This window comes from Saccoglossus kowalevskii, chromosome 20 (genome assembly GCF_978046115.1).
Source record: "Saccoglossus kowalevskii chromosome 20, keSacKowa6.1, whole genome shotgun sequence".
NCBI lineage: Eukaryota > Metazoa > Hemichordata > Enteropneusta > Harrimaniidae > Saccoglossus > Saccoglossus kowalevskii.
Window position 1 is genome coordinate 285,894 of NC_140660.1, and position 27,431 is coordinate 313,324.

The 27,431-nt window shown below is 37.1% G+C and overlaps 1 protein-coding gene across 2 annotated transcripts in view; it reads left to right on the plus strand.

Moving 5' to 3' along the window:
• Nucleotides 1-27,431, plus strand: part of LOC100376561 (pyruvate kinase PKM-like) — a 91,679-nt gene that overhangs the window by 34,913 nt on the left and 29,335 nt on the right. For both annotated transcript variants that reach the window (XM_085494506.1, XM_085494505.1), the window contains exons 5-10: nucleotides 1,511-1,697; nucleotides 15,407-15,549; nucleotides 15,972-16,099; nucleotides 18,976-19,126; nucleotides 22,417-22,569; nucleotides 23,127-23,293. In XM_085494506.1, the coding sequence (XP_085350632.1) occupies nucleotides 1,511-1,697; nucleotides 15,407-15,549; nucleotides 15,972-16,099; nucleotides 18,976-19,126; nucleotides 22,417-22,569; nucleotides 23,127-23,293 (929 nt within the window). The remainder of the gene's footprint in view (nucleotides 1-1,510; nucleotides 1,698-15,406; nucleotides 15,550-15,971; nucleotides 16,100-18,975; nucleotides 19,127-22,416; nucleotides 22,570-23,126; nucleotides 23,294-27,431) is intronic.

A 27,431-nucleotide genomic window follows, 5' to 3' on the forward strand; every position in this document is an offset into this window, starting at 1 on the left:
TGGTGCGTACCGCTACCTGCCGTAAGATAATTAAATATTGTGTTAATACGATTATGCTGACCCCCGGCTCTGCCGGCCATGGTAGAATTCCAGCACGTGGCAGTTCAGAGTTGTCAATTTTTTTGCACGAAAAAAAACATTAAAATTAACTACAGTAAAATTCTACTGTTACAGTGTACGAGACAGTAAAACTCAAACATGTGTTACGGTTTGGATTCCCACATTGTCACTGCAATAAACGCATTATGCAAGCAAATATCAATGAATACGTAGTTCAAAATTACAGAGATTACTTTAAAAACGGCGAAAATTATATGAAAACAGAATACATACCAGTTATACAGTTGATATGTTAGAGTTAAACGTGTAAGGTCCTCGCTAACTGCAAGCAACTACAAGCTAACATGCCGCCATTTTATTCTACAATGACCCTCGTTTACGATGACGTCTATGTGTTATCACGTAAACGGTCGTTTGATTGGCTATTTTTCCATCATCATTACAAAATTAACCAATCATTTTTTCTGTTACAAAAAAAATACTCCTACTGTTTGGCTTTTCCATCTTGCGTTCAACACCCGGCGTTTTACGTAACTTACAAGCTGGTTGTCAAATGTTCGCGCTGAGTTCAATGATTTTCAGGCTAAATTAACGTTGACGTAGACCTATGAAAAACGTACGCGCAATATAATTTTATACGTTAATGGAACGTAGATGAGTTGAAATTTCGCGTGCACTATTTTATTTATACGAGAATTACGTACTGCAGTACGTGAATGGGAATGCTGCTGTTCTTTAATTGAAATGTGCATTGCTAACAGCGGAGCTATCTCAGCCAAGAGGCTGCTTGTTTATTACTATTATACTTTATTTCAGACTCAAAGGTCCATAGAGAAATGACATTATTTATATTTAAGAATCTATAGTCACATTGAAAACGTGACCTGAGAAATAAATCACTATTTATACAATTATCAATTATACCTTTGTCACTCTGAAACAATCGCTGTTTAAAATTGTACAAAGATTTTCTATGAAGTGTTGAAAAATTAAAAATATTTCTTCTGACTCGATAACCGCTTGCACTGCTCGACCTCTCTAAGTTAAAAAAAAACCCCAAAATGCAATGTTGTACGCTACAGTGTAATTGCTGTATACATTTAAGCTATAGTTACTAAATAAAAAGGATGAAAGAAAAGTACATTTCACATGTACCAAACACTTCCCAAAATTCCTCAACAGTTGTGTTGTAATAAAAATGTTATTGTTATACTTCGCATTCAATCCACTCAAATGCATTTTTTCCAAACAACTGTAAAATAATCAGCTAAAACGGACTTTCTGAAGTATTCATTACATCTCATGAATTTTAGTGAACACAAGCTATAGGCCCTTGAAAACTTGAGATGAGGCTAAGTTTGGGTTGCCTCTGTCAATAATTTTATGAATCATTCTTGTAGTTGACACTTGTATGTACCTGGTAATGCTGATTTTGTTTTTGTCTTTGAAGGGTGGCAGTGCTGAAATTGAATTGCTTAAAGATCACAAGGTTCGTCTTTCATTGGATGAAAAAGACAGAACTGAATGTGATGAGAATTTAATATTTATTGATTATAAGAATATTGGTAAAGTAATTAAAGTTGGTGGACGAATATTTGTGGACGATGGTTTGATTTCACTGAAAGTAGACAAAATTGGTAAGTTCATTTATATCATAGCCTTGTACAGGGACACCTATGTGAATTTATATCCATAGCCTTGTACAGGGACACCTATGTGAATTTATATCATAGCCTTGTACAGGGACACCTATGTGAATTTATATCCATAGCCTTGTACAGAGACACCAATGTGAATTTATATCATAGCCTTGTACAGGGACACCTATGTGAATTTCTATCATAGCCTTGTACAGGGACGCCTATGTGAATTTATATCCATAGCCTTGTACAGGGACACCTATGTGAATTTATATCCATAGCCCTGTACAGGAACACCAATGTGAATTTATATCATAGCCTTGTACAGGGACACCTATGTGAATTTATATCATAGCCTTGTACAGGGACACCTATGTGAATTTATATCCATAGCCTTGTACAGGGACACCTATGTGAATTTATATCTAGAGCCTTGTACAGGGACACCTATGTGAATTTATATCATAGCCTTGTACAGGGACACCTATGTGAATTTATATCCATAGCCTTGTACAGGGACACCTATGTGAATTTATATCATAGCCTTGTACAGGGACACCTATGTGAATTTATATCTAGAGCCTTGTACAGGGACACCTATGTGAATTTATATCATAGCCTTGTACAGGGACACCTGTGTGAATTTATATCATAGCCTTGTACAGGGACACCTGTGTGAATTTATATCATAGCCTTGTACAGGGACACCTATGTGAATTTATATCATAGCCTTGTACAGGGACACCTATGTGAATTTATATCATAGCCTTGTACAGGGACACCTATGTGAATTTATATCATAGCCTTGTACAGGGACACCTATGTGAATTTATATCATAGCCTTGTACAGGGACACCTGTGTGAATTTATATCATAGCCTTGTACAGGGACACCTGTGTGAATTTATATCATAGCCTTGTACAGGGACACCTGTGTGAATTTCTATCATAGCCTTGTACAGGGACACCTATGTGAATTTATATCATAGCCTTGTACAGGGACACCTATGTGAATTTATATCATAGCCTTGTACAGGGACACCTATGTGAATTTATATCATAGCCTTGTACAGGGACACATATGTGAATTTATATCATAGCCTTGTACAGGGACACCTGTGTGAATTTCTATCATAGCCTTGTACAGGGACACATATGTGAATTTATATCATAGCCTTGTACAGAGACACCTATGTGAATTTATATCATAGCCTTGTACAGGGACACCTATGTGAATTTATATCATAGCCTTGTACAGGAATACCTATGTGAATTTATATCATAGCCTTGTACAGGGACACATATGTGAATTTATATCATAGCCTTGTACAGGGACACCTATGTGAATTTATATCATAGCCTTGTACAGAGACACCTATGTGAATTTATATCATAGCCTTGTACAGAGACACATATGTGAATTTATATCATAGCCTTGTACAGGGATACCTGTGTGAATTTATATCCATAGCCTTGTACAGGGACACCTATGTGAATTTATATCATAGCCTTGTACAGAGACACCTATGTGAATTTATATCATAGCCTTGTACAGGGACACCTATGTGAATTTATATCCATAGCCCTGTACAGGAACACCAATGTGAATTTATATCATAGCCTTGTACAGGGACACCTATGTGAATTTATATCATAGCCTTGTACAGGGACACCTATGTGAATTTATATCCATAGCCTTGTACAGGGACACCTATGTGAATTTATATCTAGAGCCTTGTACAGGGACACCTATGTGAATTTATATCATAGCCTTGTACAGGGACACCTATGTGAATTTATATCCATAGCCTTGTACAGGGACACCTATGTGAATTTATATCATAGCCTTGTACAGGGACACCTATGTGAATTTATATCTAGAGCCTTGTACAGGGACACCTATGTGAATTTATATCATAGCCTTGTACAGGGACACCTGTGTGAATTTATATCATAGCCTTGTACAGGGACACCTGTGTGAATTTATATCATAGCCTTGTACAGGGACACCTATGTGAATTTATATCATAGCCTTGTACAGGGACACCTATGTGAATTTATATCATAGCCTTGTACAGGGACACCTATGTGAATTTATATCATAGCCTTGTACAGGGACACCTGTGTGAATTTATATCATAGCCTTGTACAGGGACACCTGTGTGAATTTATATCATAGCCTTGTACAGGGACACCTGTGTGAATTTCTATCATAGCCTTGTACAGGGACACCTGTGTGAATTTCTATCATAGCCTTGTACAGAGACACCAATGTGAATTTATATCATAGCCTTGTACAGGGACACCTGTGTGAATTTATATCCATTCGCCTCGGCCACAATCAGGTGCAAATTTTATTTCAAGTTTTGTTATGGTGCCTTAGTTAAGTAAATATGTACCAAATTGTCTGTAGTTTTGTTTTTGACTGAAAAATATCAATTGACATTCAAATAAAAAATACTTTTTTTCCACCAGGATTTTGTGAATTTTTATAAATCTTGATGCAGATCTTCAAAAAATGGGTCAGAATCAGTGTTATGTCGTTTCATTTCTGAAATGTATTATTTTTAAAACACTTGATTAAAAACAATTGTACAATTCCAGCAATGTCATACTTTCACATTTAACACTAATGTGTTCTTCTGTTGTATGCTTGTTACTTGGAGGAAAAAGGTAGAGATTTAGCAGAATTACACCAGAAACAAAAAGACATGTGATGCGTTATAGATTTGTGTTATTTTACATTGTTGTTGTTTAACTCTTAATAAAATTCAAAATTTAGTTATTCATAAATAGGTTTTTTGTGTTTTCATACTTAAATAAATCCCCCCAACAGGTTTCTAATTTACATGGATGATATAAATTTGCTTATGAGGTAATATGTGGGGCTCAACATGAACACGTTGAAATCTCCAAAAAATGGTCTTGTCCGTAGACAGACAATATTTTCTAGAGTATAACTTAGTGTCCACTTTATAACTCAGTATAGCATGGGCATAAGTCTGTACTAAACATACATGTATGTGATATAAAAAGTTCTTGTCTATCTGGTAGGTTACTGTTAATAATGTCCAAATGTCTTGTCCATAGACAGTTGTCTTGTCCGTAGACACATTTAGTTTTGGATATTTAATTGGAAACTAAACATGATTTTTTTTTAAACTTTGAAGAGATTTGTTCTCATAGGTTAGGGAAATGGAAATAAAACCTATCTGTTTGGGAAAAATCTGTGTATAGTTAAAAACCAACTGTAAACACAACTTCATATTGGAACTTTTTCATTTTTCATTAGAATTTCCAGTAAAAATAGCTTTTACCAAATAAATCCTGCAATTTTACCCATATGCCTGTAGTCAGTAATGCATTCCCATTATTTTTAGTATGTTTGATTTATTTTATTCTATGTTGTATTGATATTATAATTGCTTTTGTCAGTAATATAATATTTTATGTGGCGCCCTCTTGAGGCAGATAAGTGAAATCCAAGATGGCGGCCTAAAACATGTGGAGGTGAGCATGCTTGCATTTTTCGCTTATATTCACAGATTTTTTGTCATTTAATGAGTACTGATATCACAGTCAATTTCAGCTGGTTATAATTGACACACCTAACAATTTCTATACATCTTTTTGATAAAACGGTCCAAATAAAGACAATTTCGTATTTGTCTACGGACAAGACCAAAAACATAACATTTGGTTTTTATTTTAATTTCTAGATTAGAATCGAAAACTTGAAATGGAAACAAAAAGAAATCTTAGGAGTAGGCCTGGTACTATATCTCTCGAGGCACAGACAGAGGAAAAAGAAATTTATGGCACTTTAGTTAGTGCAAAAGCAATGAGAATGAGGCGATATCGAGAAAAGTTGAAAAACAAGCGGAAGGAGAAATATCAGGAGATGTTAAAGCATGATCGGGAAAGAAAAAAATTAGCTAGGATACATGAGAAAGTTGCCCGACAGAAAAACAAAGGAAAATTATTAAAAGTCAGGGAAACTTGGAGAATAAGCAAGCAGAAATACAGAGAAACAATCAAAGGAAAGAGGAATTCATCAGCAACACAGAAAAAGAAGAATAAGAAAGATGGTATGTCTGACAGAGAAAAAAGGAAGATTGCGGTACTCAGAACCCAGTCATGGCGATTGCGAGTAAAATTGCAAGAAAAGAAATCAATTGGAAATGAGAAAACACCCAAAAATATGAAGAAAAGGACCAGCCCATTTTCATCCAGAACTACAGAGTTTAGAGCAGTGAAGAAAGTAAAGTCCTCACTTCCAAAAACACCATCCCGAAGATCTAGAGTAATAGAGAAATTGGTACAGTCACCCAACACAAGAAAAATACTTGAAGAAGAGGGGCTACTTCTAAACAAATCAGCATGTAGGCAGCTTAAACTTGGACTTGCTGTCATGAATTCAGTGAAAGGAAAGGTGGAAGAGATCAGAGCGAGTTCAAAAGGTACCATCCAAACAGAAAAGAGGAATGCGTTGAAGAGTGTATTACATTCAGTTATTGGAGGAGTACAACGGTACCATAAATTTGGATGTGCCATTGCAGCCCATTTAAAAATTCGCAAACCAAAAGGGCTTGACACTGAAAAGGATTGGTGGAAACCAAGCAGTAGAAAATTACGAAAAGACAGAATCAGTGAGGAAGTAAAGGAAAACATAAAGGGATTCTACCTGTCTCCAGACGTCAGCAGAGAAGTACCAAATAAGAAAGATGTACTGAACCAGAAACACGGTGAGGCTATACAACGACACGTCATGACAATGACTTTGTCTGAAGCATTTGAACAGTACAAGAAAGAAAATCCAGAAATAAAGATTGGATATACATCATTCAAGAAGCTCAAGCCAGTTAACATAAGACGAGTTTCTGAAATCTCCCACAGATCATGTCTATGTCAGATCTGTTGCAATCTGGCCCTGAAGATCCAAGCTGTGAACAAGTTTGCAGTACAAATTGAAAATGATAACTTGAAATCAAAAGTGAAATCATGGAACAAACAAAGTGTTTCTGCAATCACACTCTGTGATTACTCTCAGCAGGACCTTCCAAATGCAAAATGCCTAGACAGGAAATGTGATAATTGTAGCCCTCACCTTCTGTCCGATCATCTACAAGAAGCACTGACTAACACAAGTAATGATAAAATAACGTGGTATAGATGGCAGTATATCATAGTTGAAACAGAAGGTGGTATAAAGAAGAGAATGACATCATGTGTGCCACATATCACAACATTCAGAGAGTTCATAACAGAAATGGAAAGTGATTTAGTCAGATATCCAGGGCATGCCTTTCGAGCAACTTGGCAGCATAGGCAAATAGAGGCATGTATCAAATCACTGCAAAATGAGGAAGTACTTATGATGATGGATTACAGTGAGAATTACAGATGTAGATTTCAGAATGAGGCACAAAGTGCTTACTTTGATCAACAGCAAGTCACAATTCATCCATTTATGTGTTACTATAAGACAAAGATACCACACATTGCAGATGAAGAGACCTTGTTGGCAAAGCATGCAATCATTGCAATTAGCAATGACACCAACCATGATTCATTTGCTGTAGAAGCCTTTGAAAAGAAAGCATTAGACATACTAAAACGTGAGAAAAAAGAGATTCGTACTATTCATAAATTTTCTGATGGAGCTGTATCCCAGTACAAAGGAAAGAATAGTTTCCTCCAAGTTTCCAAAGCAGAAATAGAAATCACAAGAAATTATTTTGAAACTTCCCATGGTAAGTCCCCGTGTGATGGACTTGGGGCTGTTGTCAAGAATGCCTGTTATCATGCAGTGATGTCTGGCAGAGCTGTCATTGCGTCAGCTGAAGATGCATACAAATTTTGCAAATGTAAACTGGAACGTGCCCCTGAGGTCATGGGTAAAGATGCAAGGCACATCTCCCAAAGAAGTATCATCTACATTGATGCTGCAGATATAAACAGGGAGGCAGCTAATGTCCAAACCCTGGTGGGCACAAGAGTACTGCATTCTGTGAAGAGCACTGGCATCCCTTACAAGATAAAAACCAGAAATCTGTCATGCTTTTGTAAAAATTGTGTCTTAGGCAGTGGATTGTGCACAAACAGCCACTATGTTGAATCCTGGGTCTGCAAACAACTACGACCAGTGACACAAAAGAAGAAATCTGGATGTGAAATAGGTATAGTAAAATGTACATTTGTATTTTAGTCTAAGCATATGATCACGATTTACATGCAGATGTTATCTATAAATGGTACTATGGGATAAGTAAAATTATGCCGCTGTCAGCTGACATTAGAATTTTTCTTTTGGTGATGGGCTTTTGAATTTGCTTTGCTTATATTTCTAGATAAAGTCAACACTAGAGGCGATACATGTAGTAACATGCATTCTAAAAAACATTCTGGTAGTGGTGGTGGTATACATGTAGATCAAATTAACAATGAGGATGAAAGGTAAATCTACGGAGGTGTTTCATTATAGTTTTATTAAAAAATAATTGTCTTAACCCACCCAAGTATGAAATGACTACTAAAAATGATTTTATTATCTTTCAGTCACATTCAGGTTTTATCTGGTAATTTTGTGACAGTTGAATTGACATCTAGAAGGTCAAAAAAGATATTTGTTGGAGAGGTATGTACTAAACTAGATTTATTTTTTGTACAAAATGAACTTGTGGTAGCACATACATGTAAAACATTATTTCATGCATTGATGTTAACCATAAATGTATTTAAATTCTTTACATCCTTTGTATTTTCTAGGTACTAGAGGTGGATGACAATCAAGTAAAATTATCGTTCATGCAAAGTGGAAAGGGAGAGTCCTTTAGATGGCCAGACAAAGAAGATGTGTCATGGGAATCCATTGCCAAAGTTAAAAAAGTGCTTCCTCAACCACAGCTTGCGAGTAACAGCACAAACAATCGACAGTCTTTTGTTTTTCGTTAAAAAAACACATTTTGTGTACTTAGGTATCAAATTTGAAAACGCATGTTTTTACCTTGACTTTTTCAAAATTTTTACAGGTAAATGTTGCAAAGTAGATTGAATTATACAAGCAACATTTATGACGCAAGTTTTTTTTAAATTTGAATGTGTTGAATATCTTGTTAATAAAAAGCTGTCTTGTCCGTAGACACACTGACAATGTATCTGTTTACCAATATTATAATTATTTCCACTTGTGCATTTGTCTTTTTTATAAAACAGTTGAAGTTAAATGGTAACACAAACATTTATGAATTCAAGTAGCAAAACAACTGTCTTGAGGATCAGTGACATCAGTGACTATCCTGTTGTAATTATAGATATGTATTGGCAATTTGTTTATACATATAAAATACACTTAGTACGGTATGTTTCCATTAGCTGTATACTTATTACATATTAATTCAATTACCATATGTCAGTGCTAAATCAACTAGAATAACTGGGAGAATAGTCATTATAAAATATATACCAATATATGTTACATACATGTACATGTGTCTTGTCCGTAGACACGCGTATTCCAACAACAAATCTCAAGATTGTTTACTTTATTGAAATTTATGTGTTGAAGTATTGAAATCTTTTAAACAATCTGTGTGACAAGCTGAAACTCATCTTGCTAATTAGCTAAACAAACATATTTTCATAGGTAAAAAGCCTTGTTTTACAAGATACTTTTGTGTAATATCCACTATATATTACTAATTGTACAGCATCAATTCTGAAAATTTCTCAGTTCATTGCAGACATTAAAGTTACAAAGCACTGACTGGTTTTTGACTTATTAGCATAAAAAAAAAACTGTCATTATTTTTTATTTGTCTTTTTTATTTCATGTGTAATTTGTCTTGTCCGTAGACACCATTTCACAATAAACAAACACTGTTTCAAACTCTTCTTGTGACATAATGGCTTATGCTAACCCTACAAATTTGGTATCATGGGAATTAATATTACTTCTGCTTTTAGCAAAAATTATTTTCTTCCTTGATATTTGTCAATTTTACAGGTAAAAGAATTTGACATGAAAAAGTTTTTTCAAAATGAGCTAATTTGTTTACTAAAATATTGATAAAAGGCTGAAAATTACTTTACTGTCCCCATTGCTTTCATATCTTAGTAGAATGGATACACTTACCAGTTTTTAGGACAAAATAAAGATTTGTCACTCAAACAAATTTAAACTAAAGCCAATATTGGGAAATTAGCTACAAAGGGTTAATTTTTAGAATCAAAGTAATTAAATATCAGTTAAAAAAATATCAGATGATGCAGTGAGTAATGTTATACATTTTTGCAAACGTCATACTATACTTAATTCTAGAAACAACAAATTGCCATGTCTAGTGGAGTTTCATTTTTCAACTATTGTGGAACACTTTTTTGCACCTGATTGTGACCAAGCCGATAGCCTTGTACAGGGACACCTATGTGAATTTATATCATAGCCTTGTACAGGGACACCTATGTGAATTTATATCATAGCCTTGTACAGGGACACCTATGTGAATTTATATCATAGCCTTGTACAGGGACACCTGTGTGAATTTCTATCATAGCCTCGTACAGGGACACATATGTGAATTTATATCCATAGCCTTGTACAGGGACACCTATGTGAATTTATATCCATAGCCTTGTACAGGGACACCTATGTGAATTTCTATCATAGCCTTGTACAGGGACACCTATGTGAATTTATATCATAGCCTTGTACAGAGACACCAATGTGAATTTATATCATAGCCTTGTACAGGGACACCTGTGTGAATTTATATCATAGCCTTGTACAGGGACACCTATGTGAATTTATATCATAGCCTTGTACAGGGACACCTGTGTGAATTTATATCCATAGCCTTGTACAGGGACACCTATGTGAATTTATATCATAGCCTTGTACAGGGACACCTATGTGAATTTATATCATAGCCTTGTACAGGGACACATATGTGAATTTATATCATAGCCTTGTACAGGGACACATATGTGAATTTATATCATAGCCTTGTACAGGGACACATATGTGAATTTATATCATAGCCTTGTACAGGGACACCTGTGTGAATTTCTATCATAGCCTTGTACAGGGACACCTATGTGAATTTATATCATAGCCTTGTACAGAGACACCAATGTGAATTTATATCATAGCCTTGTACAGGGACACCTGTGTGAATTTATATCCATAGCCTTGTACAGGGACACCTGTGTGAATTTATATCATAGCCTTGTACAGGGACACATATGTGAATTTATATCATAGCCTTGTACAGGGACACCTGTGTGAATTTATATCCATAGCCTTGTACAGGGACACCTATGTGAATTTATATCATAGCCTTGTACAGGGACACGTATGTGAATTTATATCCATAGCCTTGTACAGGGACACCTATGTGAATTTATATCATAGCCTTGTACAGGGACACCTATGTGAATTTATATCATAGCCTTGTACAGGGACACCTATGTGAATTTATATCCATAGCCTTGTACAGGGACACATATGTGAATTTATATCATAGCCTTGTACAGAGACACCAATGTGAATTTATATCATAGCCTTGTACAGGGACACCTATGTGAATTTATATCATAGCCTTGTACAGGGACACCTATGTGAATTTATATCATAGCCTTGTACAGGGACACCTATGTGAATTTATATCATAGCCTTGTACAGGGACACCTATGTGAATTTATATCATAGCCTTGTACAGAGACACCAATGTGAATTTATATCATAGCCTTGTACAGAGACACCTATGTGAATTTATATCATAGCCTTGTACAGTGACACCTATGTGAATTTATATCATAGCCTTGTACAGGGACACCTGTGTGAATTTATATCCATAGCCTTGTACAGAGACACCTATGTGAATTTATATCATAGCCTTGTACAGAGACACCAATGTGAATTTATATCATAGCCTTGTACAGGGACACCTGTGTGAATTTATATCCATAGCCTTGTACAGGGACACCTATGTGAATTTATATCATAGCCTTGTACAGAGACACCAATGTGAATTTATATCATAGCCTTGTACAGGGACACCTGTGTGAATTTATATCCATAGCCTTGTACAGGGACACCTATGTGAATTTATATCATAGCCTTGTACAGGGACACCTATGTGAATTTATATCATAGCCTTGTACAGGGACACATATGTGAATTTATATCATAGCCTTGTACAGGGACACATATGTGAATTTATATCATAGCCTTGTACAGGGACACATATGTGAATTTATATCATAGCCTTGTACAGGGACACCTGTGTGAATTTCTATCATAGCCTTGTACAGGGACACCTATGTGAATTTATATCATAGCCTTGTACAGAGACACCAATGTGAATTTATATCATAGCCTTGTACAGGGACACCTGTGTGAATTTATATCCATAGCCTTGTACAGGGACACCTGTGTGAATTTATATCATAGCCTTGTACAGGGACACATATGTGAATTTATATCATAGCCTTGTACAGGGACACCTGTGTGAATTTATATCCATAGCCTTGTACAGGGACACCTATGTGAATTTATATCATAGCCTTGTACAGGGACACGTATGTGAATTTATATCCATAGCCTTGTACAGGGACACCTATGTGAATTTATATCATAGCCTTGTACAGGGACACCTATGTGAATTTATATCATAGCCTTGTACAGGGACACCTATGTGAATTTATATCCATAGCCTTGTACAGGGACACATATGTGAATTTATATCATAGCCTTGTACAGAGACACCAATGTGAATTTATATCATAGCCTTGTACAGGGACACCTATGTGAATTTATATCATAGCCTTGTACAGGGACACCTATGTGAATTTATATCATAGCCTTGTACAGGGACACCTATGTGAATTTATATCATAGCCTTGTACAGGGACACCTATGTGAATTTATATCATAGCCTTGTACAGAGACACCAATGTGAATTTATATCATAGCCTTGTACAGAGACACCTATGTGAATTTATATCATAGCCTTGTACAGTGACACCTATGTGAATTTATATCATAGCCTTGTACAGGGACACCTGTGTGAATTTATATCCATAGCCTTGTACAGGGACACCTATGTGAATTTATATCATAGCCTTGTACAGAGACACCAATGTGAATTTATATCATAGCCTTGTACAGGGACACCTGTGTGAATTTATATCCATAGCCTTGTACAGGGACACCTATGTGAATTTATATCATAGCCTTGTACAGGGACACCTATGTGAATTTATATCATAGCCTTGTACAGGGACACCTATGTGAATTTATATCATAGCCTTGTACAGAGACACGTATGTGAATTTGTCTATTCATTGTGCCCAGCTTCAGAGGTGCCAAAATATATTCCAGCGTTCAGTATCTAAAATGATTCAATCAGTGTGTCTCTTTTGCAATACAAAAAATAACTCAGTCTACTAGTTGAAATCCAATTATAAACCGCATACCTAATAGTAACCGCACCCCTGATTTCGACTTCAGTGTTAAAGAGTTCTCAAGAAAAATTGAAAACATGAAAAGTACCTATTAATAACTGTACCCTCAATTCAACACGACCGTGACCGACTTTGTTTCAACCAGCTGGTACATTGTTCCTAATCCTATTCATTTGTTTCGACAACGTGCCTAAAAATATTCACACCTCTTTATTGTTCAGTAGTGTTAGGATGTCAAACAAGCAGTGAAACTTCTATTTTTTTGTGCCAACTTTTGTCAATACTCTTTATGAATACGTCAGTGTGTCGCAAGTTTTCGACAATGAGCTGTTCTCACCGAAAAACTGTTAAATGCTTTTTCAATGCTCAGTTTATTTTTCGAAAACAACTAATTTCTTGAAAAAAAAAAGGCGTGTCGTTTTCCCATGGAAATCAAAGCCAAAAGATCGCACTACATTATCGGTAAATCGTTTCCGGGTTTCATTCACCATGAAATCAGTCATTAACATATTTAAATGAACTAACTTAGGTAATTTGAACACGTGGGCACCATCCAGCATTTTGATTGGTTAATTAGCGACTTGACCTACCCGGTCAAGTAATGTCTCGTGTGCATTCAAACTACATAATGGAAGTCGTGTTCCATCGATCGTTTACATCTGACCGAAATAATTTGCTTACGGTGAAACTAAGTTAAATTTTACTTGCATTTGATAACAATTCAACAAATTCATTTCTTGTGAGTTATTATAATCACTACTGAGTAATAATCAACAATTTCAACAGTTCGAAAACAAGTAAGTTATTCACTTGTGAGCCGAAGCATGGCCGGATTGCGTTACCGTACCCATGGTACCATACTTTTTTAGTGTCGTACCATGATCATTTTCTACTATGCAATGCATTAATGTTTGTTTTTATTTGAAACTTTAAAACTCATGTCAGAATATACTTTCCGTTATGAAGAAAATAAAAAAAATAAATGCATATAATTTACATTAAATATACAGAGTATTTTTTTTTTTCATGTGAACAGTTTTTTTGTGACGTGATGCTTCACTCTTCCCTGACATCTAAATTAGAGTTACGCTTATATTCAAAAGATTGTACGATGTATTGTTTGTTTTGTGGAAGTGACGTGGGTAAAAAATGACCACGCCCATTTAGTGATTGCAATATTTACCTAATATAAACCGCACCCGAACTTGAGCTGTTGATCGCAATTTTTTATTTGATACATTGTAATATAAACCGCGGTTTATAATAGGATTTTAATGGTACTAGTTGAAGCCGATGATTTTTCAATTCCAATAATTTTACCTAAGTATAGATTTATTGGATTATTTTGTCTTATTTTAAGATGCCATATTTTTCCGTTATTCACATATTTTTCCATTACTAAAATTTGAAGAAGTTTACAATAAATCATAAAATTAATTTTACAAGCAAATGGAAAATTCAATGAGGCTAGAACTAGCAAATAAAACTACCAGGGCTATGTTTGGATTTCAAAAGGCGTTACCCAAGGAAACAGATTGCAAGACATACAGTACCTACGTCTATTCAAGGCTCGTCGTAAACTTGTAAAATATTGGTTCTGGCTCAAGTATTCCTGAAAATACTCAATATCGAAACAGGAATTTTACGAACAACATAATTTGAATTTATCATGGGTTAGGGCAGTTGAAAAAATGATAAGAGAAAATGATAAACATTTTTTAATGAATTTTTCAGATACAAAATTAAAATTCATCACCCTCAATAGAGATTATACATAAAAAATTAAAATAACAAACTTAGAACATTTACCAAATTCCATGAGTTTTACACTTTTTAGCGTTATTTATCTGGACTAAATTTAATGACAATTCTTTTACCCAACCCAAAACACCTCTAGAATTAAGAACATGTAAATATTGTACACAAGGAAAGATTGAAAATGAACAGCATCTCTTCATGGAATTTACAAAATATAGAAAACAGACAAGAATTTCTTTCAAAGTGTTGAACTTCAAAAAAGTAAAAAGACAAGAGCAAATATTTATATAACATTTTTTTCTACTAGGATACACTGCACTGACTCATGACAGTTTTTCATTTTAAACTATTTTATATTACACTTTATTGCTGTACAATGATAGAAATGTGAGTTCTAAAGTTGCAATAAAAACATTGTTAGAGGGTATGAAATATGATGATACTGCCCTGTCAGGTGACAGATTATAATATTTTGTTTTTAAGGTGACAATTACGTAGACTGTACAGTGGAGAATGATGGTTTTCTTGGCAGTCATAAAGGAATCAACTTACCAGAAGCTGAAGTAGATCTGCCAGCGGTATCAGAGAGAGATACGAAAGATCTTTTGTTCGGTGTTGAACAAGGTGTAAGTTTATCCTTCAAATTTTTTTGCAAATTAGGCCAGACTTTTTTTATTTCTTGTTTCTCGAGTTTTTATAAGGCATTTTTTTTGAGGGCCAAAAAATAAAAAAAAATAATTGTTTGATTTTGATCATGATACTCCCACGAAAATGCAACTTGGATTTGTTATGCGATGAACGGTAAAAAAATGAAGATAAAAATAATATTTTTTTAGCAATTTTTTGCGCTTACAAGTCAGCAGGCATGAGAAATTACGCTGAAATAAAATTTCCTCCTGTTCATTCGGCGGGTTCGCAAAACAAAGGATAATAAGTCTGGCCTTATAACAAAAATGTCATATAGAGTGTCTTTTTTTAATTCATCAATTGATTAATTATCAGTTGTAATGGTGAATAAGGTACTAATAATTTTGTTTTTCTATATCAGGTGGACATTGTGTTTGCTTCTTTTATTCGTAAAGCAGCTGATGTGAAGGCAGTACGTGACGTACTCGGTGATCGAGGAAAGTCCATCAAAATTATCAGTAAGATTGAAAACCATGAAGGCATTAAAAAGTATGTATGATATTTTTTTTCAAATTAAGAAGTCTACTTATAATCATCAGTTCAAATAGCTATGTACAGTACAGTTCTCGCGGAAGCTTTGGCTTTTGTGGCATCATTGTCGCCTCAGCATCGCATCATTGTGGCATCATTGTCGCCTCAGCATCGCATCATTGTGGCATCATTGTCACCTACGCATGGCTTCATTGTCGCCTCAGCATCGCATCATTGTGGCATCATTGTCGCCTATGCATGGCATCATTGTCGCCTCAGCATCGCATCATTGTGGCATCATTGTCACCTACGCATGGCTTCATTGTCGCCTCAGCATCGCATCATTGTGGCATCATTGTCGCCTATGCATGGCTTCATTGTCGCCCCAACATCGCATCATTGTGGCATCAGCTTCATTGAAAATTGAAGCTGTGTTCGCCTCGCTTATTTTGTGGCATCATCGTGGCCTCAGCTTCGCAGTCTCATGGCATCAACATGGCATCAGCTTCAAAGTATTGTGACATGAGTATGACCTCATTATTTTCACATGGAAAGGCAGTAGAGAAAAACACATGTACAGAAGTTTGATATGTAATCAAGTTGAAATTCAAAGCGATAAAGGGAATAAAATAATATGACCAGAAGTAAAATGACATTTTAAACAGATATCTTGTTTATTATTATTTAATGTTGCGAGTATTGGGTACCGAAAACTGTGAAGTACTACGTGAAAACACGCGTAGCCGTAAATATTTGGTGACCAGTCGATGAACAATTTGAAACTCATTATACACACGGAAGTCCTTTGATACTAAATATCATCGACCCCAATCTGGTTTACCTTATTTCCCAACTTGCAAAACTGATTTGTATCTCAGCCCACTTTTTCTTTTTTCTTTTTTTGAACTGAGGTCAAATCCCAGCAGTTTGTCAAAATATACCGATGTTTTTCAGTGAATGATTGTGAAGCCTGTCATAGCACAGTGAATCGATGCCGGAGATTGGATGGTATGACGACCCTTCAATTAGCGTCAAATATGCTTTGTTACAACATCATTGATTTGCTGAAAGTCACCTGATCGGAGCACGACCTGGGTCACAGAACCATATTTGTCCGTATTATCAACGGGACTTTGCGAGAAAACCACACCCACATTTTCAACCATTTTTAGCGCGGAAGTTGCCAACTAATGTCGAAAAACACGTAAATTTTATGGATTTGAATAAAATAAAGCTAGCGATTGGTAAGACTGGTTAATAATATATCCCCCGATGCTCTTCGAATCTTTTTAAATTTTATTTCAAGGAGAGAAATGGATAATTGAAGTTCCATCGATTTCAAGGCTACTGTTTCACCGCGACAACTCTACGCTGTGTTGTAGTTTCACGAGGTAAAAAAAATATATATAATAAATAGTACATGTTTAATTATTTGGTTTTACAGCCCGCAAATTACGGGACATGATCCCCATGAATTACGATAAATAAATGCTGATTGTGTTGAATAATGGACGTCGAGACCGTTTGGAGAAACCAACGGGGATCGATATTCTAAACAAATTATTGGGACACCGTCGGTAGACATTTCAAACAAATGAAATTATTAACGAAAGACGAGATTTTTCCAGATATTTACGAACATACTGTCACAACAAATATATGCAAAATTGACAAATACACAAAGAGATATTAGGTTTTATTTTAGCCTTAGAAATATTTTCTTTCACTCAGTCCATGCGTGGCACTTCTATTTAGCTTCATGGCCCTTGGGATTGTGTTCTCCTTGGGGGAAATAACAATAATTATACAAATCGTAAACTCAACACAGTCAGGAAAAGAAACCCGGACAACCATGTCGTACTTCTGTTGAAATACATTTTGTAGCAGTGCGTCACGTCAGAATATTGTTTAAAATAAAATAGTCAATCCCAGCCAAATCTAGGTCAAAAGGACAGATTGCGTGCATATAATTATAGATAGTTAAAACAAAAAGTATTTGAACTTTTGACGGTTGTTTAACATCTATGCACGGTTACTAAACTAGTAACCGTGATCTATGAAAACCAGAAAATTGTTAGTAGTCCGAATTTTTGCACAGTCGATAATAAAGCGGAAATTCAACAAGCGGTCGCAAAAGTGAGTAATTGAAAAGCGGAAGCGGGCGAGAGGTTGGGCGAAATGAGTTCTGTACTTCTTTGTTTGATGAAGCGATGCTGATGCCACATTGTCGCCATAATGAGGCCACTATGAAGCGAAGCGATAACCGCCTAACTTTTTTAATGTCGCGATATTGAAGCGATGCTGAAGCCATAACAATGCCATAATGATGCGATGCTGAAGCGAAGGTGAAGCTGAAGTGAAGCCAAAGCTTCCGCGAGAACTGTACTGTACCTCTGCCTACTGCACTGAGAGAACAACTGAGCATGCTCAGAATGAATAAATAATTGGCTTAGATTGTAATGCTTGGGTTTTTGGTGATGACATGACCTGGTCATGACCTTGATCTGAATCAGTGACAGATGGGTCGTACCATGCCCAATCTCAGTAGAAAATGTAGAGCAGTGTCAGGGCTACATTTTGATGGAAATTATAGTGGTGATACTGAAACAAACCCAGGTCCTGGTAATATACAAAGACCTGAATTAACAAAGAAGTCAAGTTGTTATTAGAGATACATCAAGGTTTACTCAGATTTATGAATGCAGTTTCTTGAGCATGTATGAGACATAGTTTGGTTGCACTTGTGAATGAAAGTTATCAGGTTGAAGGAAATATTAATTAATTACATATTAATTCAATTTTTTTTGCAGATGTATTATTTTAACATGAGTATTTTGTAATTAAATAATGGGGACTGTGTGTGACCTTTATGTCTTGTTTCTTATCTGTTGTAGATTTGATGAGATATTAGAGGCATCTGATGGTATCATGGTGGCAAGAGGGGACCTGGGAATTGAGATACCATCACAAAAAGTGTTCTTGGCTCAGAAGATGATGATTGGACGTTGTAATAGAGCTGGCAAACCAGTTATCTGTGCCACACAGGTAAATTACATATTTACAGTCATTGCTATTTAGCCAACAACATAATTATGCCAGTCAAACAGGTAAAACAATTCAGAATTCTCCAGCCATGAGCAGCCCTAGCCTGGCTGAATGCATAACTGACTCAAAGGGATGCAAAGCCATGGGAGGTACCCTACACCCTGGGTAAGTAGGTCATTGTCTCCAAAGAAATGCCATGCCATGGGAGGTACCCTACACCCTGGGTGAGTGGGTCACTGTCTCCAAAGGGATGCTAACCCATGAGTGACCTCCACCCTGGATGAGTGGGTCACTGTCTCCAAAGGGATGCCAAGCCATGGGAGTGCCCTACACCCTGGGTGAGTGGGTCACTGTCTCCAAAGGGATGCTAACCCATGAGTGACCTCCACCCTGGATGAGTGGGTCACTGTCTCCAAAGGGATGCTAACCCATGAGTGACCTCCACCCTGGATGAGTGGGTCACTGTCTCCAAAGGGATGCCAAGCCATGGGAGTGCCCTACACCCTGGGTGAGTGGGTCACTGTCTCCAAAGAAATGCCAAGCCATGGGAATACACTACACCCTGGGTGAGTGGGTCACTGTCTCCAAAGAAATGCCAAGCCATGGGAGTACCCTACACCCTGGGTGAGTGGGTCACTGTCTCCAAAGGGATGCTAACCCATGAGTGACCTCCACCCTGGATGAGTGGGTCACTGTCTCCAAAGGGATGCCAAGCCATGGGAGTGCCCTACACCCTGGGTGAGTGGGTCACTGTCTCCAAAGGGATGCCAAGCCATGGGAGTACCCTACACCCTGGGTGAGTGGGTCACTGTCTCTAAAGGGATGCTAACCCATGAGTGACCTCCACCCTGGATGAGTGGGTCACTGTCTCCAAAGGGATGCCAAGCCATGGGAGTGCCCTACACCCTGGGTGAGTGGGTCACTGTCTCCAAAGGGATGCTAACCCATGAGTGACCTCCACCCTGGATGAGTGGGTCACTGTCTCCAAAGGGATGCCAAGCCATGGGAGTGCCCTACACCCTGGGTGAGTGGGTCACTGTCTCCAAAGGGATGCCAAGCCATGGGAGTACCCTACACCCTGGGTGAGTGGGTCACTGTCTCTAAAGGGATGCTAACCCATGAGTGACCTCCACCCTGGATGAGTGGGTCACTGTCTCCAAAGGGATGCCAAGCCATGGGAGTGCCCTACACCCTGGATGAGTGGGTCACTGTCTCCGAAGGGATGCCAAGCCATGGGAGTACCCTACACCCTGGGTGAGTGGGTCACTGTCTCCAAAGGGATGCCAAGCCATGGGAGTGCCCTACACCCTGGGTGAGTGGGTCACTGTCTCCAAAGAAATGCCAAGCCATGGGAGTACACTACACCCTGGGTGAGTGGGTCACTGTCTCCAAAGGGATGCCAAGCCATGGGAGTACACTACACCCTGGGTGAGTGGGTCACTGTCTCCAAAGGGATGCCAAGCCATGGGAGTACCCTACACCCTGGATGAGTGGGTCACTGTCTCCAAAGGGATGCCAAGCCATGGGAGTGCCCTACACCCTGGGTGAGTGGGTCACTGTCTCCAAAGGGATGCTAACCCATGAGTGACCTCCACCCTGGATGAGTGGGTCACTGTCTCCGAAGGGATGCCAAGCCATGGGAGTACCCTACACCCTGGGTGAGTGGGTCACTGTCTCTAAAGGGATGCTAACCCATGAGTGACCTCCACCCTGGATGAGTGGGTCACTGTCTCCAAAGGGATGCCAAGCCATGGGAGTGCCCTACACCCTGGGTGAGTGGGTCACTGTCTCCAAAGAAATGCCAAGCCATGGGAATACACTACACCCTGGGTGAGTGGGTCACTGTCTCCAAAGAAATGCCAAGCCATGGGAGTACCCTACACCCTGGGTGAGTGGGTCACTGTCTCCAAAGGGATGCTAACCCATGAGTGACCTCCACCCTGGATGAGTGGGTCACTGTCTCCAAAGGGATGCCAAGCCATGGGAGTGCCCTACACCCTGGGTGAGTGGGTCACTGTCTCCAAAGGGATGCCAAGCCATGGGAGTACCCTACACCCTGGGTGAGTGGGTCACTGTCTCTAAAGCACTGCCATGCCATGGGAGTGCCCTACACCCTGGGTGAGTGGGTCACTGTCTCCAAAGGGATGCCAAGCCATGGGAATACCCTATACCCTGGGTGAGTGGGTCACTGTCTCCAAAGGGATGCCAAGCCATGGGAGTACCCTACACCCTGGGTGAGTGGGTCACTGTCTCCAAAGGGGATGCAAGCCATGGGCATATCCTACACCCTGGGTGAGTGGGTCACTGTCTCCAAAGGGATGCCAAGCCATGGGAGTACCCTACACCCTGGGTGAGTGGGTCACTGTCTCCAAAGGGATGCCAAGCCAACGGGATACTAAGCCATGAGAGTGACCTCCACCCTGGGTGAGTGGGTCACTGTCTCCAAAAAATGCTAAGCCATGAGAGTGACCTCCACCCTGCATGAGTGGGTCACTGTCTCCAAAGGGATGCCAAGCCAACGGGATGCTAAGCCATGAGAGTGACCTCCACCCTGGGTGGGTGGGTCACTGTCCCCAAAAGGATGCTATGCCATGAGAGTGACCGCCACCCTGCGTGAGTGGGTCACTGTCTCCAAAGGGATGCCAAGCCATGAGAGCCCTGGGTGAGAGTGAGATTGTTAGTATCAACTTAATTTACATATTTATTAGTCCCCGTTCAGGCGCAGCCTGAAAATTCCATAAAATCCTAAATATATCTAGAAGTCAAAATTAAATGGTTTACAGTATTTTATACCCATTAATAATTATTGAAATGCAATAATATCACTGCACTAAAAAGACTTCAAACAATTATTGTTACTTCTCCATTGAAGGTTATGAGCAGACCAACCTTTACTTGCTCTGAAAACATAGCTTTTACAATTGTTTAAATTAACAGATGTTGTTCTATGTACAATGAATACATTTTAAATAATAAACCTTAATGTGTTAATAACAAATGTATTTGACAACATGAGATTAACAAAGAAGTCATGTACATCAAGGTTCATTCAGATTTATGAATGCAGTTTCTTGAGCAAGTATACATGTATGACAAATAGTTTTGTTGCACTTGTGTACTCTGAGATTCAGAACATGGGTCAGTGGAAGTTTTTAGATTATGGGAAATCACTTTATGATGAGTTGTAACCACAAAGAGTACATATTTATTCACCTGTTTGCAGATGTTCCTTGTACTACTTTATAATCAAATAACGGGGACTGTGACATTTCATGTCTTGTTTATTTAAGATGTTGGAAAGCATGGTGCACAAACCACGTCCTACGCGTGCTGAGATCAGTGATGTTGCCAATGCAGTCTTGGATCAAGCTGACTGTGTTATGTTGTCAGGGGAGACAGCTAAAGGTGAATACCCAACTGAAGCAGTACAAATTATGCACAAGGTAAGAAGTCAATGCATATATCATATTATTGTAAAATACTTTATTTTCGCTCAGAATTTAATATTACCCTTACCTTTTACAGTAAAATTTAATCCCATCTAGTATAGTTTTTAAAACACTGCAAGAAAGTGTGACCATACATAAATAAATATTGTATTGCTCAATTTGTGTAAGACACCCTTAGTTTTCAAGACATACAGATTTATGTAAAATCAAATTGTTATTCTACAGTGTTTTAATTAGTATGGTATTTGATGTTTTGAAAAAGTGTTGTTGTTTTTTTCAAATATTTTTCACAGCTCGGGGGGGGGGGGTAGACAACGTTTATATGGCCAAATTTGGCACAAGTTTGTCACACACCTTGGGCTATGGCCAAGAAAATCAATTTTGTCCATTTCCTTTCCTTTCTTGTAGAAAATGTTGTTGGTGCATCAAATATATATATATCATTCAAAATTAATATTTCTTGCAATAAGCAGTAAAAAGTCTAAAAGTTCATTTTTTTTAAAAAGCATTCATACTGTTATAATTCATCAATTTTTTTTTTTTTTGTAAAGATTTGTCATGAAGCTGAAGCTGCTGTTTTTCATCGTCAAGTTTTTGAAGAGTTGAGAAGACATCAACCGTTTCCAACAGATGCTGCATTATCTATTGCTATGGCAACGGTGTCTGCTTCTTTTGCATGTCAGGCTGGTGCTATTGTATGCCTCACTAAGACCGGAAAGTAAGTGTCTAGGAGTGTTTACATTTGGTGAAAACCATGGCAACATTTACAGGGTAATCGTTACCATAGCTACTTGGTTTCTATGGCAACAATGGTATAGTATTTTTACTATAGTGATATGGGTAGCAATTTATACTTACATTGTCTTATACTCAAACATACAACTTGTTGTGATGTAGTGAAACCAGTGTACCCTCTCGGCCGACATGTGTCACTAACAGCAGCAAGGCTGACTCAACTTTATTTTGACTTTGGATACCTACAAAATTATTTGAGGGCACATAGGGAACACCAGAATGTTGTCATTTTAACTACTTAACTTCAATGTTCTATTTAACAATACTTAAATCTAACAATAACTCATTTATTAACTTTTACATTGTTCTTTGTCATTACTATTGTATCAGTGTATTCATATTAGCCTATTAACATGTGTTATTCTCTGTTACCATTGTAGTCTCTCTGTGTACCAGTACATTAACTTTTACATTGTTCTCTGTCATCACTATTTTTCTTTTCATGGGATCTTCAAGATTTTACTATATAAATATAATATAAATAATTTTATCTTATTCTAATGGTTTACAGATTCTTTAAAATTTAACTAATATCTCATTCTGTAATAATACTACTGGTTTCCAATGTGGTAAAGATTCTTTAAAATTTAACTAATACATTCTGTAAAAACTGAAAGGTTTCCCATTTGGTGCATAGATGATGATATATAGATGATTGTCTGTCGTCATCCATTGTCAATAATTCCAATTATTTTTTAATGATATCAACAATTCTTTATTTTTAAGTGCTTTTTATATCAGTGATTGCTCATTGTCTATGTACGTCTGTCTACATTTACATTTTCGATATATTTTTTTTTTATTTTCTTTGAAGCTTGGTATGTAGTTATTGTGGGTATATCAGTCAGATTTGTAACCAGATGTATTTGTAATTGCCAAGGCAACAACATATAAACCATGCTTGTAATATGGCAAGAACATTGTTGGAGCAATAACCATGGCGAATAGATAATGCCTCATCGTACAGAACATTTGGAGCTATTTCGACCTTGAGGTCACTTGTTTCAATTCATTTTGGCCATGAGGTCACTTGTTTCAATTCATTCTGGCCATGAGGTCACTTGTTCCAATTCATTCTGGCCATGAGGTCACTTGTTTCAATTCACTCTGTCTCTTCCTTTCTAGTTTGTTTTCTTGATTCTTATTCACTTTCTGTAGAAATGACAGATATTTAAATTAAGATTGAGTCTTTGGCATTCTTTATGTAAATGATCTCGGCAATTAAAAACAAGCTTCTGTTAACTATATGAGATGTTCCCCTATAAACTTCTTTATTGGAATATCTTGTGATACATTAGTGTTTGTTAGGCAGTTATAGTGGAGGCTTGCCATTACATTCAGTGTCGTGTTACAGAGTTCAGTGAATCAATGCAATTAGCTCTCACATTAAATGAATCGTATCTTCAAGCTTCTCAGTTATTTTTTTTAGTTGCAACCAACATCTTGATAATAAGTCAACTTAACTATTTGTGAGCGGGGGGCTGCTGTGTTACTTGTTATAGTTAATGGTTAGTATAACTGATGTTATTTAGTTTTGAATTATTATTTTGGTCAAAGTCTCTAAACAGATTGAATTTAATACATGCTTGCATCTGTGCATCTCCATCTCTATGCCCGACCAATAACATTCAAACTTCTCACATGTATCTTACTTTTTTGGGGGGGACACATTGACATTCAGTCGTTTCGTAATTCAATTTCAAGATGGAAGAATTAATCATACACAGATCTAATTATTTTGGGGTTGGATTATCAATCACGTGATTTGCATAATAATTAACCAATTTTCCACCTATATCTCAAAAATCATTTATTGCATCTCAATAAGACTTAATATAAGGGCCTGAGAACATTTTGGATTAGATAATCCATTGAGGTGATTACTTTAATGTTTAAAACCATACACAGTGATTATCTAATATTTATTAGCCAATTTCTGATACCTCAATTTAAATCAAATTTTTTGAACTTGTGTTAGAGGTGCTCTTGAATAAATTAAAAACCTAACTACAGATGTACAATCAAATGTGATTTATGATTATGATAGATTTAACTGTTAAATGGGCTTTTTGAGCGTGCGAGTATAACATGCTAGAGATGGATTAAAATAAGTTACCATTAGTTTGAAATTTGACTTTCTTTTCATTTTCTTGATGCAAAACTGAGATGTTTTATGAATAGTATTAATTTAATTAATAAATTTCAGAATTAGCAATAGAGTAAAAATATGTATCCATCTAACCTGTATATTCATTTCTACACCTAACCTTTATATCCATGTCTACATCTAATCTTTATACGTCTACACCCATCTATGTTTAACCTGTATACCCATGTCTACACCCATCTACACCTAACCTTTATATCCATGTATACACCCATCTACATCTAACCTTTATATCCATGTCTACATCTAATCTTTATACGTCTACACCCAGCTATGTTTAACCTGTATACCCATGTCTACACCCATCTACACCTAACCTTTATGTCCATGTATACACCCTTCTACATCTAACCTTTATATCCATGTCTACACCCATCTAATCTTTATACGTCTACACCCATCTGTTTAACCTGTATATCCATGTCTACACCCATCTACACCTAACCTTTATATCCATGTCTACACCCATCTACATCTAACCTGTATATCCATGTCTACACCCATCTAATCTTTATACATCTACACCCATCTATGTTTAACCTGTATATCCATGTCTACACCCATTTACATCTAACCTGTATATCCATGTCTACACCCATCTACATCTAATCTTTATATTCATGTATGTCTACACCATCTACATCTAATCTGTATATCCATGTCTACATCCATCTATGTTTAACCTGTATATCCATGGTTACACCCATCTACATCTAACCTGTATATTCATGTCTACACCCATCTACATCTAACCTGTATATCCATGTCTACACCCATCTACATCTAACCTGTATATTCATGTCTACACCAATCGACACCTAACCTTTATATCCATGTCTACACCCATCTAATCTTTATACGTCTACACCCATCTGTTTAACCTGTATATCCATGTCTACACCCATCTACACCTAACCTTTATATCCATGTCTACACCCATCTACATCTAACCTGTATATCCATGTCTACACCCATCTAATCTTTATACATCTACACCCATCTATGTTTAACCTGTATATCCATGTCTACACCAATTTACATCTAACCTGTATATCCATGTCTACACCCATCTACATCTAATCTTTATATTCATGTATGTCTACACCATCTACATCTAATCTGTATATCCACGTCTACATCCATCTATGTTTAACCTGTATATCCATGTCTACACCCATCTACATCTAACCTGTATATCCATGTCTACACCTATCTACATCTAACCTGTATATTCATGTCTATACCAATCGACACCTAACCTGTATATCCATGTCTACACCCATCTATATCTAACCTGTATATCCATGTCTACACCCATCTACATCTAATCTTTATATTCATGTCTACACCCATCTACATCTAACCTGTATATCCATGTCTACACCTAACCTTTATATCCATGTCTACACCCATCTACATCTAACCTGTATATCCATGTCTACACCCATCTAATCTTTATACATCTACACCCATCTATGTTTAACCTGTATATGCATGTCTACACCCATCTACATCTAACCTGTATATCCATGTCTACACCCATCTACATCTAACCTGTATATCCATGTCTACACCCATCTACACCTAATCTGTATACCCATGTCTACCCCATCTACACCTAATTTTTATATCCATGTATACACCCATCTACATCTAACTTTTATATCCATGTCTACACCCATCTACATCTAACCTGTATATCCATGTCTACACCCATCTACATCTAACCTGTATATCCATGTCTACACCCATCTACATCTAACCTGTATATCCATGTCTACACCCATCTAATCTTTATACATCTACACCAATCTATGTTTAACCTGTATATCCATGTCTACACCCATCTACATCTAACCTGTATATCCATGTCTACACCCATCTACATCTAACC